This window comes from Oxyura jamaicensis, chromosome 10 (assembly GCF_011077185.1).
Source record: "Oxyura jamaicensis isolate SHBP4307 breed ruddy duck chromosome 10, BPBGC_Ojam_1.0, whole genome shotgun sequence".
NCBI classification, from domain to species: Eukaryota; Metazoa; Chordata; class Aves; order Anseriformes; family Anatidae; genus Oxyura; species Oxyura jamaicensis.
Genome location: NC_048902.1, coordinates 14,641,938 through 14,662,941, shown reverse-complemented (window position 1 = coordinate 14,662,941; position 21,004 = coordinate 14,641,938). Strand labels below are relative to the sequence as shown.

General features: G+C 41.5%; 1 protein-coding gene across 6 annotated transcripts in view; it reads left to right on the top strand.

Moving 5' to 3' along the window:
• The window catches only part of AGBL1 (ATP/GTP binding protein like 1), a 286,972-nt gene that overhangs the window by 35,962 nt on the left and 230,006 nt on the right, over nucleotides 1-21,004 (top strand). For 5 of the 6 annotated variants that reach the window (XR_004753622.1, XM_035336082.1, XM_035336078.1 and 2 more), the window contains exons 6-7: nucleotides 8,269-8,306; nucleotides 18,249-18,457. Coding sequence is in view for 5 of the 6 variants with exons in the window: in XM_035336082.1 (XP_035191973.1) it covers nucleotides 8,269-8,306; nucleotides 18,249-18,457 (247 nt within the window). In the remaining variant the exon portion in view is untranslated. Of the gene's footprint in view, nucleotides 1-8,268; nucleotides 8,307-16,992; nucleotides 17,103-18,248; nucleotides 18,458-21,004 lie in introns of those variants that run through there. The other variant, XM_035336083.1, reaches the window with a different exon arrangement.

The following is a 21,004-nucleotide window of genomic DNA, read 5'->3' as shown; positions in this document are numbered from 1 at the left end:
ATTCAAAGAGGCTCTGCAAAACCAGCTCTTTTTCCCTGGAGTGTTAAAATTTAAGTTTCCTTTGGCTGGTCTTTGTGGACATGCTTCATCTGAACAGGACCAGAGGGGATACCTGAAGTGCCATATGAACTCATGGATCTATTTCTAGAGCTTTGTAATATGGAAACAGTGTCATTAGATTAAAAAGAGCAAACAGTTTTTCACCTTGTGTTCAATATTAGTAATTCTTTTATTTGGAGGCATCTGACTTATGCTTAAAGAAAGGGCTGTCACATAAGTAAACCTTGTTTCCTGGTGTAGAGCTTGGGAAAGATAATATTTTCTCAGCCCTTCAGCTTCATATTTTTTTTTCAGGTCTGTTATTGTATTAATTTAGTTTTGGGCTGACTCTGGGCACAAGCAATGGCATGTTAGATACATCACTGCCTGGACTGCTGGCACCACAAGCTGTGTTTGGATAGCCTGCTGCCAGCAAATAGTTGCATATATAAAATAAAGATCTCTCAGTAGTTTGCAGGAAGTATTGTGTGAGAGCAGGCTTATTTGGCACCATAAGGCCCTGGGTACCCCCATCTTCATAGGTTTTTTTATAACTTGCTTTCAGAGACTCCACAGGGGTAAAGCACCTGCAGTTCAACTACTGTTCATGGTGACAGAAGATCAAGTTGCCCTACTGAGCCTACTGAGATTTGAGCCTGGGGTGTCTTGGTACATCACCAAGTATTGCCCCTTGGCTTCATCTTGCAGCAAGCAGGGCTTAACCAGGTATGTGGATTGTGTCCCTCTTCCTGCCCTTGCCCTGGCTGTATGCAGCATTCAGAAAAGCCTCACAGAAGAGGGAATTGTCCAGAAGTGAGCAGAAAGAGTTGGGTCTTATCCCCATATGCACTGGGTACATACCTTGCCATGCACACAAAGTGCATGTCAATCCTTGGGGTCTCCAACATGTAAAGTGCCAGTCATTGTGAACTGATAGCTATTAGTTAAGTGGCAATTAAGGATTAAGCCAACAGACCACCAGGCTCTTTCTCGCTAGTGACTGAAATGAGTTGGAAGACAGTTCTCTGGGGAAACAAGGGGTTTAACCCTGCTCACTGACATGCTTTCAGTGTGTATGAGTGTTTTGTAGGGCTGTGCTGGGTCTTGTTATCAGATGTGGCCTCTGAATATCCCCACCCCTCCCTTCCTGAATTAATCAGGGATAGCATCAAGCCCTTCTCTGTCCCCCTGCATGTGTCCCTTGGGTGTGAGAGCTGGGTTCTCACACTGTCAGCCTGAAACTGCCTGGGTGATTGATCTGTTAAGAAACCTGTCTGAATGATCCTTCCAGCCTCTTTATCTTGATGTGAATGACAAGCTGTCACAGCCTGCCTCAGCCATATTGGTGACATCTGACCTCAGAGAGGGAGTTGACAGGAATAGGAAATCTTCTGAGCTTTGGTTTCTGCCTTTGGAAGCAGTGCCAGCTCTGCCCATATTGTAGGAAATGCCTGGGCATTTGTTTGGCAAGGATTTAAGCTTTCTTTTTTGTACCTTGTACTTTATTACTACTTTTAAGCTAATTTAAGTCAGAGGTACAGAGAATAGGATGGATTTTTTAGGATACAGCTGTCTCTCCTTCTGTACTTCTACACTAGAAAGAGTAGGATACTTGTAAGGATGCCTGGAGGGTAACCCTGGAGTGACTCTTCTTCCTGGGAGGCAGAGATGAAAGAGGCTGAAATGTTATACCTTTTCACTGATGTAACCTAACAGGCTCCAGGGCAGGCAGAGGTGTTTAGAAGGTGCTTCAGTGAAGGCTTTGAGCTGAGCCTGGGAACTGAGACACGTTCATTGTATTGGCCATGAGAGCAGAAGAGAGGATTTCACACTGGGGCTTCTGCATCACAACTATAACTTTTCAATAAGCGCAGCATGTCATCTGGAGAACACACTGACTTCTCCTCACCAAAGTGTACAATAGGAGAAAATTCCATCCTGGACTTGTTTTAGGCTTAAAAAGTAGGGAACCATCACTCCCTTTGCTGTTAGTCTTTTTGCGTTGACTTTGGTACCTGTGCTCGCTCATCTTTTTTTAACAACCCTACTCTGACAGTTAATACCCATAGGAATCTTTAAAGGTGGGGATGAAATACTGTTTGGTATGTTTAATTTCTGCATTTTTTTTGTACAGGGTCCTATTCAGTAAAAATAATATAATGGAGAATAGGTTCTGTAGAAGATGTGTATTTTGATTAAAGGCAGCATGTGCTTTTCAAGGATGGGGAAAAAAGGCACTAGAATAGAAGTTCTTATTAGAAAAGGAGTGTGACTTATTCCCTTTCCTTCGGCATCATACCAAAAGCACATCTGTGCAAAACAGCTGGATCTCCAAACTCCACCTGTTGGCAATGTGTAGGACATTGCAGGCTGTAAACAGGCTTTGCCTTTAGCATAAATTTTAATACCTACCTAATAAGCTGGAATTAAAGTGGGTTTGATGGGTGTTTTTTGTCAGTCCTAGACCAGCAGTGCTATGAAAATGCTAGCAGCATATGCAACATTTGCCCACCTGTGTTTCCAAGACTTGTGAAACTGCTGGCTTTAAAAAAACTTAAAAAAAAAAAAAAAAAAATCCCATCATAGAAGTGTTTGCATATTTAAGATCTATATTTCTGAGCCCCAAGGGAAATGACTATTCAAGGCATCTGTATCAGATGAGATATGCCTTCTGGGAGGATTTATAAAGTACCTATTGCTGTGGTGCCTACATGTTTCTAAATGTCTCTCAGTTGTCAAATGTAAAATTGTCTTTTGAGTGAGCTGCTCTGTGACTGTATAAACTCCAGCAGCTAATAAAAGTCCCAGGAGTTGGAGGCAAGATGCAGCCAGGCAATACATACTCCTGAGTGCACTTAATTCCTTACAGAGACTGGGGCAATTGAAGCTTATAGGGTCTAAGCCTGTAAGCTGTAATACCTTGAGCCCTCAGTTGAGATTCCCAGTGATACTGTACAAATATATTGCATGGTCCTTGTCCCATGCTTTGTGAGATAAATAAACATGACAGCAACAAGTGAGTATACTGAGAAATTGCAGGGTGAAGAGCCGAAGGAGGGAGCATGGGCTGAGGCAACAGGGGCTGCCAGGCAGGGTCCAGAATCTTTTGTTAAGTCCCAATAAAAATAGTACTTACATCTTTATTATCCATGTGTGATTGCCTTTAGGAATTGCATTGGGTCTGAAGAAGTATTTAATGAAACACCAAACCATTAGCATTCATTCAATAATTTGAAGAGGATGTTTCATGTTTAAGCATGTATAAGATAAAATCTCACAGGAGAAGGAAGATGCTGGTTAAATTACTTGAGAGCTGATTTACAGAACCCTTCTGGATCATTTCTTTGTTCATTCTTTAATTTCTCTGCTGTTCCCTCTTCATAATCACAAGGTAGTACTGAACAGATGGGCACCAAACTCAATGTGCCCTGTGAGTCTTAAAATCCTTTCATATAGTCCACCAAGCATGCCTTCTGTAACAACATTTTTCATTTTCAGGAGTCTCTTTCTAACACGGAGTGAAATGGAAATAAATGATCTAGTCAAATGACAGAGAAACGGAGGCACAGAGTTGTCCATCATAATGCAGAGAGCTACAACCTGTGAGCCAAGATCAGAGCAGGGAGGAAAACTTGAGACACTGACTCCCAGTCTCCTCTGTCTGCAGTGATTTCCAGCTGACGCTGTCCCCTAGGCCAGATCTAAAGGGGTGACCTAGACATAAAAGACTTTGGTCTAGGCTTCTGAACAGCCCAACATTACTGGCTAATCCAATTGTTCTTTGGCTTGCGAAGTGGATTTTTCCTTTGTTGTTGCTCCTGGTTCCTAAGCACAGAATCTGGAAGTTGTTTGTCTATCTGTCTAGTAGTTGTACTCCTGCCCTGATACCCAAGCTGCTGATTTGGAAACACTTCAAAAGACTTCCATGCTTCAAAGTGGCTGTCTTGACTGCTATTACAGGCAGTTTAAAATGTTTTCTGATTATGGATCAGCAATTATTATGCCTCTTAAGACAGGGCTGCTTTATTTATATATCCTTTTATTGAAATATATAAATGAGTGTCCTTTGAGATAGCTGCTTTGTCAATCCCAGTGTAAGATTTCTAGTAACATATTACCACAAAGAACAGAAAATCAGATGAAGGCATCTGGATGGGTTTGCCAGTTTTTTAAATGAAATCTTTCCCTCCATTCCTTCCTGAGACAAATGCAGAAATGCAGAGTTCTGCATTGGGCATGCTATCAAATTCTCTGGTCTAGCATATGGCTCATAGTCATCTTTCTTGTGCTCTTAAACTTTCCCTCCTGTTCCAATCTTTTATTTTTCTCTCTTGCTCTCATGCACAATTTATCTGCTTTCTCTCCATCTTCCTGTCCCAGGCTTACTCATCTCATTATCTTTTCTGATGCCAGAAAAGATACTGTTGGTTTACCATATGCTGTGAAGAGGTGCTGATATCACAAACACCAGTTGCCCTGGCTTGCTATAAGCTTATTGATACATCCTGCTACTCTCATTGAAAGTTTACTCTTCCCTCTCTTCTGCGACTTGATTTGATTCCCACAGGGTATTTTTTTTTTTCCAGCTCCAAAGGCAGATAATATTCTGGGAATACTTGTTGACAGCTGACTTAAGGTGTAAATGACAATGATGATATAAACTCCTAGCTTTAAAAAATAAAAATAAAAACACAAGGGGATAGTTCACAGCTATGCTGTGTGAAAGCACTTCTTCCCTAGGATATTGTGGATGACTTTGCATAGCTTCAAAAATACATGGAAGGAAAAACTAATAAATTCCCTTGAGCCCTGGTGTTATGTTTATGAAATCTCTGGTCTTCAAACTGTTGAAGTCTGAGTCTCTTCTGGAAGTTCCAGCACTGTGTTTTTGCTCTGGTCTTGTACTCTTCCCCTGAGCACTGTTGGACATGGGATACCAGACTACCTGGGCTTTCAGCTTAAGCTGATGCAGCTGCTCTTTTCTGGCCTGGTTAACTGACTTTGTGTTTAGAATACCTGTTTATCATTCATTTCCATTTTATATATGACTAAAATGTAGGGGTATAGGAATACAGTGACTTAAGGGTCATTTTTTTTCAGACCCCTTCCTCATTGGCAGCTGAGCCTCTTGATCCCATTATAAGCAATCCAGGCTCCCTTTTCAAAGTCATTACATTGTTCATCCCATTGCTGCCAAGAGGATGTTTCAGAGCTTCATTTTCCAGTGCTTAAAACCTATCTTTTAATTTCCAGTTGAAATTTATTCATGGCCATTTTATATCCATTTGTCCTTGTGCCAGCTTTGTTCTTTAGCTTAAGTAGCTCTCTGCCTTCCTCAGTGTTTACTTCCCCCTGCCCAAGTGTCTACAGAGAACAATCAACTCCCCTTTTATCCATTATTTTGCAAAGGTGACCAAACTGTGATCTTTAAGACTCCTCTCACGAGACTTCTCTGTTACCATAATCACTTCCTTAGCCCTTTGCTGCACTGTTCCTTTTGACCACTACACACAGCTGCTCAGGTGAAGCCTTGGCGAAAACATTCATGCTTTCCCTTCACCATTGGCAGTGGCTTTTCTGAGTCCTGATCTGTCCTTTACGCAGTTGTGTCACCCTGCTGGGTCACACTTGTCCTAATCCTCTAATGGGCTCATATATCCAGGGTGTCCTTCTACTACTTTCCAAGTTATGAGCCCCTGCTCATAACAGGAATTCTTATTTAAACCCTAAATGCATAACCTTGCACTTTGACTATTACATTTCATCCCATTTCTATTGCTTCAGAACTCAAGAACATCCTGTTATTCCTGAAAGATAATCTGAACTCCCCGCTGTTGGCAATGGCTCCAATGCTTCACACTGTCAGCAGATTTTGTTAGTATACTCTGACTTTTTGTGCCAAGGTCATTAAGGAAAGTATAAAATAAGATCAGGCTAAAACATATCCTTTAACTTCTACACACAACCTCCCCCCAGCCTAATAATTCCTCTTTCATCACAACTCCTATCACTGCCTCTTTAACCAGTTCCTTACCCACCTTGCAATTCTTGTGCTAATCCCCATCCTCATTATCTTCCAGTACGGTGCTTTTCTGAAGTACAGGTAAATTAGATCTACTGTTTCTCTTATCCAGAAAAATCAGTTCTTTTATCCAAGACATCAAGTTAGCCTGGCTTGATCTGCTACTGGCTTAAATTCATTTTATTCCTTAAACCTGTCTTTATCTATTTGGTAGCTTACACTCATGTATTTAATTACTTTCTCTCAAAACTTGTTCTAAAGCAATGCATTGTATTGAGGTTGGTCCGCTGGGTCTGCACCTACTTATGAGTAATTGTAGAGTGCCAGAACGCTGTGCATCACCTATGACCAAATTTTGAATTTCAGTACGTTATGAGATGAAATGTACTAGCTTGTTTCCACTTCATTTTATTGTGGTACTCTGTGCAGGCGTGGACTGGGATGGGGATAACTCTAGGCTGTTAGTCTGGCATGTGGGAAAACCAGCCGGCTACAGCTGTAGGGCTGTAATATTGCTTCAGAAGTAGATGGTGACTGAAAATTCTTACGACAAACCAGATGCTGCCTTAAACTCTCTAAATTTCTTCTGCTTGCATCCAGAAACAGTCTGGTCCTTCCTTCATTCGTTTACTGTTCGGGTGTGATCATATTAGGCCTGCAGACACCACTGTAAACTCAAGCATGTAACGTTTGTTTTAACAGAGGAAACATGCTGTAGTGTGACCTTACTGAGGTGCTCTGGATGGACCCTTTTAATTTGCTTAGAGATGTTTACTTTTGTCCTGAACATGAAGACCTAGGGACAGAGTGAGTGATCAGTGGAGGGAGCACATCCCTGTCCTGAGCATACAGAATGACTGCTGGCTGACAGTATTCCTCCCACCAGCTCAATTACTGTTGTTTAGGTGGAGTTAAAAAAGCAATGAGAGCATGACTGTGCTTCTGCTGGTGAGATTTTAGCTGCTGATTTCCTGTTCTGTCTGCATTTGTGGGTAGTTCTTACCCTTTTTTTTTTTTGTAATACTGGTGTTGAATTCTAACAGTTTCATTATGGAAGAATGACGGTATACAAAGACCCAATATCAGCAAGAACCAGTTCTCAGGTCTTTCTTAGTCTCAGCCACTGTCAGGACACAATGAACAGCAGCTTGATGACAAAAAATATTTCTTGCTGCAGGATGATAATTGGCTCAGTATGGGGAAGTTAATATGATTTTATTTGGGGATTGGTTTGTAAAGAGATTACGTTTTAAGGAATCCATGGGTATGAAGGTTTTGTAGCTGTATTTATTCAATAAGCTGTGGGCACTTGAAATTTCACAGCAGTAAGCCAGGTTAGAACAAGGATCATCTTGTTCCAGCAGCATATGACTGGAAAAGAAAATCTTGCCTGGCTGGTAGGATGGGACATATACTGTATGGGGGTGGGGAGGGACAAGGATGTCTTAATATAGCTTTTTCAAGCTGCAAATGCTTTTGGCCAGATCCCATTCAAACTGGTGCTATGCTGAGTCAGGCAGAGGATGAGCTACTTACCTGTGCATTGAAAATAATACAGAAGCTCCACAAAAATATCTGCATCTACTTCTCTACCTACCATGGGGCAAGTAGTCTTGCCACTCAGCTTTAGCACCTTTCTTACCAGCCATGATCTGTGCGGGGATCTTGACATGCTACTGTAATGCAAAGCATTGTCACAATTAAAATAAAACTTACTTTCAGTTAAAGCTGATGGACGGGAGGATGGGGTGGAAGCTTGTTTTGGGAAAATGGAGAATGGAGTGGAATTTGGCTGGAAATGCTAACGTGGATGTCCCAGATTGTCTATGTCAGCAGATGATAACTTCCACATCAGAAACACTGCTGCCTGGAATAGGCACGTGCTGAGTCCCTGATACAAAGAAATAGCTCTGGGACAGCAGTTTAAGGACTTGCTTCATTACTTTGGATATGTGGGTGTTGCTTTAAATTTAATGGTCACTACAAATCAGTGTAACATTAAAGCTAGAGGGCTAATGGTCTTTTAGAATAACTGAGTCAGCTGCAGAGACTATGTTCTCTGCTTGTGTAAAACACTGCAACTCTGAAGTCAATGATAAGCTGTCAGTATAGACCAGCTGAGAAGCCTGGCCCCAAAGACTGAAGATAAAGGTTTAAAAAAAATTATGGAAGAAATTGACATTTCTTCATTTTTCTTCTTTCCCCAGGGCAGCCATTGAGGCTCTGGCAGCTTTGCTGAAATCAAGTAAGCTTTTCTTCATATTATGACTTTCCTTTCTGTGCTGTGGGGCTGGACAGAATGCTCTTGTTGAATGTCTTTCTCCCTTAGTATCCTCTTCTAGCAGTGCTCTTTGGGATTTAGGTTGAAAAGAGAGGTAGCTGACTGTCTTGCAGTGCTTTTCAGCACCTCACAGCTTTGTGGACTTGCAGTTCTGTGGTGATGCTCTAGGTCCCAGGAAGTAAGTTTTTGAGGGAATAAGGCCTAGACAATGGTTGTCCTGGGGCTTGGTGCAGTGAATGAAATGGAGAATCCTAGCCAGCAAAATAATAATAATAATAAAAAAGCTTATTGCTCTGTTCTTTCATTACTGAAAAGTGGGACCTGGACCTTTCTGTCCTGTGGTTCTGTTGGACTGTGCACTCACCTGGAAAACATGGTGGTGTTGGGAAACACTCAAAACTTCTGCAGTCCAAAAGACATGACCTCATTTTCCCTTGCAAGCATGTGAGGTTTGATGGCACACGGATTTAAAAAAACAGGGCTGAGACCTATTGATTGCTGGGGTACAGCCATGCTATGGCAGGTTGTGCTTGACACTTGCACCAGCTGGCTGGGGGAGCTGGAGACCATAACAAGGATTCTCAGTCACACGCTGCTGGTGTGCCTGTTCCAGAAATGAACGTGCTACCCTTTTTTGCCTTTTTTTCCCTATCCAAAAACACTTAGCTTTTATTACCAGAATTTAATAAAGCTTTGATTAAGAAAGAGCACTCTACTATTGCAGACAATCTACTCTACAATAAATCACAAGGGCGTATTGTCCTTCTCTCTCTTTCCCCCCCTCCTTTTCTCCCCTCCCCCTTCTCCTTTTTATAGTATTAGGAATAATGCATTTGTGAAAAATTGTAGTCCTGGAAGCAGTGCTTAAATGAGAACACTGCAATGGGGATCATGTCTGAGTCGTATCAGCTCAAGTGATGAATTTTGAAATAATGCCCCAATATTAACCTTGCTGCCTATATTTAAAGGTCATGTTATTGCAACAAGGGAAGACCTTCTGTTTTGGGCACTAAATCTTAATAAAGGGGGCTGTGGGGCTATGCCACAGCCACTTGCAATACAAAAGCAAAATTAGCATTTAGAATAGAAAGGAATTCACGGAGAAGCCTGAAAAAGCAGTGCAAGAGCTGAAAGCTCATCAGGCAGTTGTAGCTCTTCTCCACACTCCTGGTACCTGCCATAAAAAAGGAGTGCAGAAGTGAAATTCTGCTGTCCCAGGATATTTATAGAACTGGTTTTCTATGTCAAGGCTTGTTCTGGGTCTAGAGATGAGGATGGTACAGAGCAGTGGAGAACTAATCACCAAGGGAAGCTGTGAAATGTAGTCTGTTGAGGAGTTCTAAACCCATGTAAAAGTCACTGTGTGGGGACCTTTTGTCACCTGAGGATTATCTAGGGAATCTGAAAAGGGTTGGATTTGGCTCAAGATTCTCCCAACATTTTTTCTTCTGGAGTGAAGTAACTTTTAAAGCAATTTGTTTCATTTGTTCTTAGAATAAATAGATCTTTCTGTGTGGCTCTTCTAAGCCAGTTTAGGCTGTAAAAATATCTTGGTTCTTCCTCTTACACTTCTTGCGTTTTGGGAAGTGCATGGAGCATTTCCAGTACTGGGAGAACAACAAACTGTTCATTCGAGTAGTTTGTTCTGGGTGCTTTCACAGAGGGCACAAAATAAGAACTCTGAGAATTTGGTCTACTGAGCAAAACAATCCCTATGTTGTCACTTTGGGGATCACTGTGATGTATAGGGTAGGGTTCTCATGTTCATGGGTAATGCTGACCACTGCAGAGACCAAAGCATTGCTTGGGAGAGATTTCTTCACCTAGAGACACCCTTCCAGGTTTGGTGTTGTCCTCTTTCCTTTATCATTTGCACTGAACAACATTGCTGTGGCAAAACCAGCTACTGCTTCCACTAGGAAGTGATTTGAGGAAAATGCAGGGCCTGTTTTCAGCTGATGCTTTGTTAAAGCACTGGAACTGGGGTTTGGGAAGTGGTGCCAATACTGTGTAACCAAATAGAGCACTGCAGTTCACAAACCTGCAGGTACTGTTTTCTGATGGTTTCTACAAGCTGATGATCAGTGCTTGGAATATCTTCCAGTTTTCCTTGTCCTGTGGCTCAGGACATTAGAAGCTCCAGGCTTCTGGAGGAGACTGTGCTCTGGTAGCTGCATACAAATTAGCAGGCTGTGCCTTTTGGGACATATGGGTTAGGAGATGTGAAAAACATCTCCTGGTTCTTCCAGAGATAAATTCACCATGGCAGGAAAAGAACCAAATTGTTTTTCACAGTTGTGTCAGGACAGCTTTGCTTGTCACAGTTAACTTACCTATGTGCATGACCTTAGTGTCTTTGAATGACGTAGAGGTTCTTAACAAGCTAAAAACCTAAATACTGTGAATGCTATAGCACTTGAAAATTGCTTGCAAAATCACAGGGTAAAACTGCATGGTAAAATACTCAAGTGTTTTAGTGAAGTCCTTTAGTATGTTTTAGATGGGATGCAAACTGAATGGGAGGTAGGAATCCTGTAATGTGCTACAGTACTCAATTACTGGGCTGAATATTGTGATGTTTGTTGAAGCTTTGCAATGATGTGCTTCTTAGGAAAGGCTGAGTTTTGCTGGGGATGAGGGCTATAAAGCAGACAACAAGAACATGCAGATTCTTGAGGGTCTCCCTGCAGGGTTTTTGTATCCTTAAAAACTTCAGCTCAACATGAACACGAGGGTTAGAGCTGCACATGGAGGGTGCTGGAGGGAAACTGTCCCTCTCTCTTCTGGCAGTGAGTTGTGATGAGAAAACAGTTTTAAAGGGAGCAAACAGATGGCAGTATGTCTCCCTGATGGATTCGGAAACATCCATCTGCATCTCCTCAGGCTTCCTTAAGTTCTACTTAAGACTTAGTCCACCATCCAGCCCTTGGCTCTGCAGGAAACTTTTTGACTTCTGTCTCTTACCTAACAAAAACTGATGCAATATGTCCACTTAACAGGTGCATGTCACTGCAAGGAGCAAGATTTGCCTTGACAGGAAGCATCACTGGAGAGGGAAGGGAGGTGGGAAAGGACTCTGCACACTCATGGTTCATCCACAACAGGGAGGAAACACTTGCATACCCAGCACAAGAGCAGAGGGACCTTGGTTCTCCTGTTCTCCTTAGCAGAAGTCGTTGATGACTATGGAGGTGGTGAATAATGTTTAAGCTACTTCTAAGAAAGTGCTGTATCTGTCTATCAGTGTAAGACAGAGGGAAGACACTTCACACCTGATTATCAGCCAGTTTCTCACTCCTGACTGTCTCTTTCTAAACAATTCCGAGTACTTTCCCCATCATTCCATGCTGCTCTCCCATTTGCTTGCCATCTGCGATACAGATAGCTATAGAGAAATCTAGGCAGGGTGAGGCACAGCATCCACCCCACTGTCTCTCCTCTGTCCTAGGGTACACCTGCTACTTTTTCTAGCCTTCTTTTTCCTACTTCTTTGTACATCTGTCTTCATATCTTGCTGCTCTGTCTTAAGCTAGAAGAGAGCTGAGGAGCCCTCTCTTCCCTGTAAGAGTCTTAGGTGTGGACAGGACATACCCCAGCTGGAGCCTTTTGAGAAGGGATAGAGGGAGAGGGAGTTATTACTGCTGGTTACATCCCCTCATCCCCATTAAAGCAGGCACACTGCATTTTGGGGGGGAGCTGGAACAACACTGGACACCTGATACAGAAGTGGGGACAAGAATGTCCCAAGGCTTTCAGGCTGAAGGCGATGCGATCTCCACTCAGCACCTGAAGCCACACGGTGGCGATGTTATTATAGGGAACCCTGCTCCCACCGGTACTTAATCCAATATTTGTTTTGGGTGAGTAATTTGTTTATCAGCAGGTTATTTTAATCTAATTTTGGTTGTATTTGTTATTCCTGACTATCTGTACTTCCCAGATTTAGTGGCTTGCATGTCTTTAAGGAAATTAGCTTGAGCGGATCTCGGAGGCATTTGCTCTGCAGATATTGAAGCAAAGGGTTAGGGTGATGGGCAGGGCCCTTGTTGCAATGCTTGCCTAGTAAAAATGTGGTGAGCAATTTAATGAGACAAGTTGTGGTCACCCCTGATCATGCCTCTTCTATCAATACAATTCTGTGTGCTAACTGTAGTTACTGCTGATGGTCTTTCCCCTCTTACTGTATATTTTCCCTTCCTCCTTTTGTCATTTTTATCCTCTCTTCCCCTTTTTCCCCAGACTTTCATCTCTCAATTCCTGCTATTTCCACCTCATTCTTTTGTCAACTAACCTTTTTTAACCTTTCACACTTTTTTTTAAATCAAAGCATAAGGATTATGTCTCATGGCTGTCGGGATAAAATAATCAGTGTTGTTTTTTTCCTTCTATGCTAGCATCAAGTAGGGGTAAGTAACTGTGAGGAGCAGAAAGCAGTGTTCTAGCACACAAGCATGTTACAGTTTCTGAAATACCTGCACCCTCTGTCTGAATTCTTAATACTTTTCAAGAGACTGACACAGGTCTTTGATTGTGAGTCAAGGTAACCCTATGCTTAAACCATGTCAATTGCTGTAGCTAACAGCACCCCATCAGTGATTTGCCTAGTATTTTGCTAGGTACCCATTTCTCGCCATGGGTTTAAGACTTCATTTCCCACCTGTGGATTCAGACTCCATTATTAGTCTGGCCCCAAACCTATAATCACAATTTGTAGGATACCGTGATCAGAGTTAAATTTGCAAATAGTTCCTTTCATAACTTTCCAGAATGAGTTCTGTGCTGAAGTTTTCTTCCTGAATTTCAGAACGCAGATAAGTCTTGATTCTGTTTTAAGCTTCTTTGAGAAGAGCCACTTGATGGGGAAGGAGGGAAACTGAACCTTGTTTAAATTCCCTTCAGGATTTGCTGTTCATTCATAAAGGTGTCCCAGGCAGAAATTAACTCAGTGCCCTAGAGAAGAGGGGTTGCTCCAGCTCCCAGGGCATGGCAACTTCCCACCGTTTTGTTCCTGAGGGTGGGTATAATGGAGGTAAATTGACAAAAGCTGTACTAGTCTCTGACATACTTAGCAGTGATTGCTTGCTGCCTGTGTCTTGGCATAGGCAGTGTTTGTGCCTCTAATGATGATCAGGCTTGAGAGAATTCAGTGGCCAAATCTGGGGAAGCTTTCCAAACTCTAACATCCTTATTAGAACTCTTTCTAAACCACTTTGAGGAAAAATCAACCTGGAAATCTTAAGCAAATTTTCTTTTTCTGGCTTTCTGTTAAGTTACAGCCAGAGGATGCTGTGAAACTGAAAAATAAAGGAGAAAAGGATCTTTTTGAATGTCACTTTCCTTCTGGGGTTAGTTCAAAAATTTTTGAAGGGGCTGGCTTGCTTAATTTTTATATATGAATAATGCAACAAAGGCCAATTAGAGAAGAATCATGTCATGATACAATTTGCATGATTGCTGCTGAACTGGCCAATAGCTGGAGCTAAAAAAAAAATCAGAGCAGAAAGAATGGATTGTTCTTGTACTGATACTAAGCTCATGGCTGATTCCTGGTCTAGGAGCAGACACGGTAGTTATGTGCTTACAAATCCTGTCTACCTTTGTGCAAGTGCAATACCTCTGTTCCAAATGCTCCAGTGCATTCCATCTTAGGATGGTTGTGAAGCTTACAGGGCATAATTAGTTTTCAGCTTCTGAAAGAGCTGAACCTAATATCAGCTTCTTGCTGGAACTGCAGGAACTGTAAAAACCCACTGGGTATGGACTCATCCCACCACTTGATGGGTGACTGCATTTCTCTGAGGACGATAAATTTGATTGTCATAGGAAACCCTAATGTTTGTCTCCAGCAAAAGCGGTTTCACAATGACAGAATACAATAGATGTTTTCACTTAGCTGTGGGAGGTATCTTGCATCTTTTATTCCCAAGAGACAATATGTGGAGCAGAGTAGGGGAACTGAAGCTTTTCTTACTCCTTTCACTCCCTTAGGGGCCATGGGGTTAATCTAGCAGAGCAGTTTTATCTCCAAACCGTAGCAATGTATGCTCTTGGCATAATGAATCAGCTGAGTGGCATCAACAAAGAGATTTAAATAGATAGACAGAAAGATAAATATCTCTTTGTTCTGCCTGGTAAGCAGTGCATTGCTCATCATATTTCAGGATGACTGTAATTCAGTTTTGTGATTAAATATACTGCATGTTTTCCAGTGGTCCTTGTGTTCCTGGCAAACACTTCAAAGGGGACTGGGATACAAGGAAAGGCTTCAGAAATGTTCAGAAAAACACTGTCAGTCATAAGTTCAAAGCCTGGCTTTAGAATCTGTCTTTGACCCTCAACGCAAAATCAAAATTCTTTCAAAACTGTGGATTTCTTTGTAGTGTAAGCCCCTTGTTAACCTCTGTGCAGTTCTGTTTGCTATGTTCACATACTGGCTGTGCATCCACATTACATGCTTTTAGCTAACGTAACAGACTGTTCAGGCCAGCTACTCTGTCACTACAACACAACTATTTTCAATGGTTAGCAGCACTGCCCTGGAAGCCGAAGTGGATGATCAATTCTGGATGTGCAGTGAAATTAAGACCACACCGGGTGTTTTCATAGTGCCTGTCCAGGTCTCATGGGGTAGGACTGAAACTCCTGTAAAGAAAACAGTGTGTGAGTGGCAGGTTTGGGGAAGGTGGTGAGGACTGACCTGCTCTCAGGGATGCCATAAGACAAACCAACCAACCATGAATTACAATGTGAAGTATCATGCCTGGGCACTCCTGTAAGTTCCCCAGGAGAACTTCCATTTTCACTGAACATACCTGGCAGACCCAAGAAGGTAATAGACTTTTTTTAAAATCAACCAAACAAAAAGGGTCAAAAAGTCATAGGATGTTTTTACCACTTACCACAAGGATCATGCATATTCACTCCAGGAGGGGTGAGTTCTTGCTGCCTACAAATCTGTGCAGTGCTGCTTGTACCTGTATGATTCATTTCCACCATCTGTATTTGTGCCAATATATAGACAGATAGACAAGCAGGTGCATCCATAGATGAAGGCACCAACAGACACAGACAGGTGGGGAGGCCTCCTTTTTCCATTCTGCCTTCTGGAGATCTTGGCATACTTCCTCCTTCATTTATTTGCTACTTTATTGACTATACAACTGAAAAAATCTGGAAGAAAAAAAAACACTGAAAACACAGGAGAGCAGAAGAGAATCAATGGAATGAGACAGAGAAACAAAATGAATACTTTCTTTCCCCTTCAGTTAAGTAATTCTCATTGCTTCTGATCAAAGTGCTGAGGGAACCATAGTCCTGCCTCTCCCATCTCCTTGAAGAACAGACTGCCTCAGCTTCACTTTTCAAAGTGACTGTTTTTTTTCTTAAAAGCTATATGGGGGGAAAAAAAAAGAGGGAAACAAAACCGTCTTGTTCAGCTTTCTCTGTGCTTTTCATCTAATGATGAGGCTGATAAGAAATGGGACAGTTGTTTTCTGCCCCCCATGGAGCTAGAACCCAAATGTGAAATTTTGACCTGAAATAGAGGAAAACCTCACAAACACGCTTTCTATCTACAGCATATCTACACTATCTATTCTGTCTACAATAGAATTCTATTTAACTTCCCCAAGCAACTCTATCTATAATGCTTTCCAGTATTTCCCTCACCCTATTAACATTGACACAGAAAGCTTGGACTTCAAGTGGTGAATGCCAGGAGCTGTAAATCTTTAAATGTAGTCCAATTTCATCTGCCTCTGAACAGTTAAGGGAGGGTCTGAGCCTGATCTAAACTGTCCCTACCTTGCACTGCCTGACTCTTCTTGTCATGTTTTATATACTTATTGACTTTTACAGAGCTCTCTGAATAATCCTTCAAGGAAGATTGACTGATTTAAGGGGCAGGTCATCCTACAGGTTAGTAAACATGACAGCTGGTTGAGGATTAACAGGAAATCATGAATAAAATCATTGGGATTGATAAAGGATTCTCAAGCAATTAAAGTGTTCTAGCAGAAAGACAAATAGAAACAAGAAACAGAGTGAAGGTCAAAGGAAAAGGATGACCTACATGCTAACCACCACTGAGCCCCCAGAATACAAGCTGTACTGGTAGAGAGAGAGAGAAAGTTAAAAGGGGGATAAAGTGCTACAGAGGGATGTAGACTGCAATGTAGGTATCTGGCATAGCTGTGCATAAGGTATAAGAAAGTAATACCTCTGGGACCTGCAGGTCAGTGCAGCGGCATGTCAACATTGACAGGATGGTATGAAGATGCAAAGCAGGATTACAATAAGTTAGCAAACTTTTGCTGGTCTGGAACACCTTTTGTTTCCTGCCTTGTGATGGCAAAGGTAGAGAGAAAATGCGGGGTGAGACCAGGTAGACCCTCCAATACCATCTCGAGGTAAAGTTTGTGACGTACCCTTGAGAGCAAATTGAGATGACTTCACATCTTCCTTTCCCTTTCCAATATTTTCACATAGCGTTGCTGGGATTGAGGTCTGCTGCCTACTAGCTGCTTTCTGGTTATTCTCTCCATGGCTTCTCTTTCTTCATTTTCTTCATCCAGAATCTTACCCCCCCCACACTTTTTTTTTTCCTCTTTTCCTGTCCTGTAAATCCTCACTGATGACTTTAATGTTCCAGTTGTGAGAGGTTCTAGCTCTTTGTTTAATGAACTGGAAATAAATTGGAGCCTACTAGCTCTGGAGAATCCATACTAAGAGCCATCTGTTGTGAGCTGCAAATGCTGATCGGTATTCAAGGAGCTGAGCTCCAGTCTCACATATGCTACCTGACCCCTTGGTTGATTAGCGAGCTTCTGACAGCTTCTAATATGTGTCACAGTGAAGAGTGTCAGGACCAGTCAGGAAAGTGTCTTTAGACAGGGTTGACTTGAAGGAAGGGAGCCTAGAGTCTAGTATGGCTTCATGTTTGTCCTGTGGGGCTGGGCAGGGGGCACTGTGGGTGAAGGGATGTGCTTTAGAGCAGTCATGTGGAAGAACTTATATTTTATCACAAGTTTTATAACCTTCTCTGAGCCCCGTATCCTGAAGCTGCACGATTAAGGGAACGTTGCATCATTACTCTTATATTTACATAAACCTATCTTTTACTTAAAAAAATCATTTTTGTGAAGTAAAAAAAAAAAAAAATTAAGTGTAATCTGAACATTACTTTAAACTTTTTCAGAACCAGAAAAAAATGGAAAAGAAGCTGAAACTGCTGTTGCTCATATTGGTATTTTGTTAACTTTTAAATACCATGGGTTTTATCTAGCCTCATGATTTTAGGAGAAGGGCTACGATTTTCCAGCATCAGTTGACTCATGGCTTTCACTATACATGTATGTGTGGGAATGCATTTCGAAATTAAATATAACTTCACTGGCTGTGACAGTACAGCTACAAGACCTCTGTATTTGTTGATCTCATCAAGGTGTTCTGTCTGGACTGAAATATAGTGCTATTTGAAGACTGTATGATCAGCTATCAACTAATCTTATTTTTTAGCTACTCTCAGTCCTCAATAACTTCCTTAATTTTGGAAATGCTTATGGTGCTGTGAGCTGGGTTAGGTTTGTTAGCACTTGGAAGGAGATAAGAACTCTGTGCCTATGCCAGGCCTGGTTTGCTTAAAGGAAAACTGTTGTTCTTTAGGGTTCTGAGCAACTGTTTTCACCTAGACAGGAGACATTTCTACAATTCCAAGAACCTAGCTCAAACTTGACAAAGAACATCTTAAACTCTAGTAACAAAATAATTAGTTGTGTCCATTGGGTGAGAAAGCGGAGCTGTAAAAATCTGGGTTTCTGAGCACTGAGTAGCCACATGGTTATCAAACAAAATGAGTAGTCAAGAGAGTTTCTGCCTTTTCTTTCAGCCTTTTTTCTTTGATTTCAGAATCTAACAGCCGACGGGCAGTGAACAGAGGCTACCTGGGTGGATTGCTGAGACTCTATCAAGACTGGCATCAAAATGACATCTCCAACAACTACATCTATATTCGTAGGGGTCTCCTGCTCTGCCTAAAGCACATCACCAATATCCAGCTGGGCAGGGAGACTTTCCTTGGTTCCCGAGGTATGGAGATTCTCTTCAGGAGTGTGCAGGTAAATGATGCTCCTGTGCTTAAGTGAGATGGATTGGTAGTTAGTGCTGGGTCCTATCTCACTCTGTAGAGTTCTATTGAAAACTAGACATTTCGTCCTGCAGGGAGCGCTGGTCTTATTCTGGATTTGTATAATATTTATGAAAAAAAAAGATGATGTCTAAATAAAAAGTATTGACATTTTTCAGTCAAATGAAAATGTTTCAGTTTACAACTAATTTTAATCTCTGCTGAGCCTCACAGAAATTGTAGTTCACTCTTTAGTGATTTTTTTTCCTCCTCCTTTGTGGATCCAGCTGTCTGCTTGGACAGCCTCTTCTGAAGCACAGTGCGGAGTCTCCACAGAAGAGTTTTTGAGGGGTTTTGTGACATGTTTCTTTCTGGGTATTCAGATGGATAACTGCACTGAAACACTTTTTCCATGAAGGAGTGTTGATTTAGTCAGACTCTTGTTAATAATGAACATAGAATCATTTAGGTTGGAGAAGACTCCTAAGATCATCAAGTCCAACTGTTTAACTTCCAAAATGTATGAACTGCTTTTACAGAGGCCCAATTTTAATCTTAGGAAAGACAGTGTAGGTCCATAAAGAAAGATTATATAGTCCTGAGCTTACTTCCTTAGCCTCCTTTGGAGAAGTCCTGCACAGAGAATCCTTTAGTTCTTGACCCATGGGATTGCCCAAGGAATGTTTTCATTGTCATTCTCAATGGCCAGTGCTTTATCTCCTTTCAGAACCATCACATGCAGGATGAAAAATCTGTCCCCTTCTCTAGAAAATTCATTGCCTTGATATCCTGTGTATCTGCTCTTCCACTGTTTCTATCACTATTCTCCTGTGACAAAGATACTTCTTAGCAGCAGTAGATGATAGGATGGCAGGCTTTTCTTTTTTTCCCACCTTCCCTTCAGGTGGGATGGTGACCACAGTCAGCAGAGCTTGCAGGGAGTGCGGACTCTCCATAAAGAGTCCCTGGTCTGCAGAAACCAGTAGGGTGCATGGCAACAGTCGCTTGAGGGTAGATGTCAGCTTATTCCCTCTCAAGTGCTTTCTACAGCCCTTGTTCCTTTCTGAGCTAACATCTCCTGATAGCTCAGCCTAGAAGCAACACCACAAAAAGTGCAAATGTGGGGTCACATTGGGCGAATAAACAGGAAATGACATACTAAGTATCCAGTGAACACTCAGAACACTAATCCTTCCCAAGGTTAGAAGTGGAGCGGAAATTAGAGCTTCAGGGGCCCCCAGTTACTCTTTTCTACTGTGTGCTAATAGGTTGATCTTGGAAGGGGAGTTTCCAAGGTTAACAGATTCAAAGCTCAAACTTCCCTCCTTTCATCTTTGGCATATTGTCAGTCTTCTAGTGTCTCTCCAAGATGCGAGGCATCAGGAGGAGTCTGGAAGCCATATGAGATGTCACTCATGTTCTTCTTTATGCTCCCCTCTGTATTCCTGGTATCATCCATTAGAATCTTTATCTATTGCCTTAGTGTAATATTGAAGACTTTTTTTTTTTTTTTTCATATATCACATACACATCATCATATCTTGGTAAGAACATTACAGTTTCAAAGGTGGAAAGATTAACTGCAGATGCTGAAAAGCAGATCCCCTGAATTCAGTTTAGCTTTACATGAGGTTTCAGAGCTAAGGATTCACTATGCTTCCTCATTCACAATATTCCCCTACAAAGTAAATGGGGTAGTTTGCACGCATACAAAGCAACCTCTCCATTTCTCAGTTGTCAAAATAAAAAATGCTTTCCAATACAGTGATGCAACACTTTGCAGTCACCCGTAAACCATGTTATCTTGGAATCTCAGAGCAATTTATGATCAGTAATGAAAGCAGTCCCACAGATTCCCTGTAAGGTATCTAGAGGCTTGTTTGCATTTGTAAGTTAATTTGTTATATAGAAAAATGACTTTCAAAACAGTATTCTTGAATAACTCCATGTGTGGAAATTCATTGTCAGTATGAACATGTCTTGCTCTTGACTAGCTCAATGCACTTTGAAATAAGTAAAGATGGCTAGCCCAAGGCAGTCATTTACAGTCTTGTGTTCTAGTAAAAACAGAACATTTTTAGTTAGTAAGATATGCCTTGTAAACTATATAGTATAGTAAACTATAGTCAAGATTTATTCTGTTCCCATGTGCAGGCAAAATTTTCTTAACTTTCTCTCAATAACAAGCAAATTAAGGGACTCAAGCACCATATGAAAGAGTGAATAAATTGAAGAACTGGAAGTAGAAACCATTCTCCTTGGTCTTTCTCTCTAGCAACAATAGGACTTTCATTGGAGATGCTTTCAAGATTGTCTATTCTCTCACCCTTGTTCATAACAGCCAGAGATCTAGAAATATGTATTAAGATTCTTGTAGTGAGTCTTCTAAGCATGTCAGCTTTAGATGATTTTTCTAGTCTCCCTACAGGAATCCTGGTTAATCCCACTGAATCTTTTAATGCTGTTCAATCATACATGAGAAAACAGAATAAAATCCTGGAGAAAAAAATAAAAAATCAACACAGTAATTTTCCTGTTC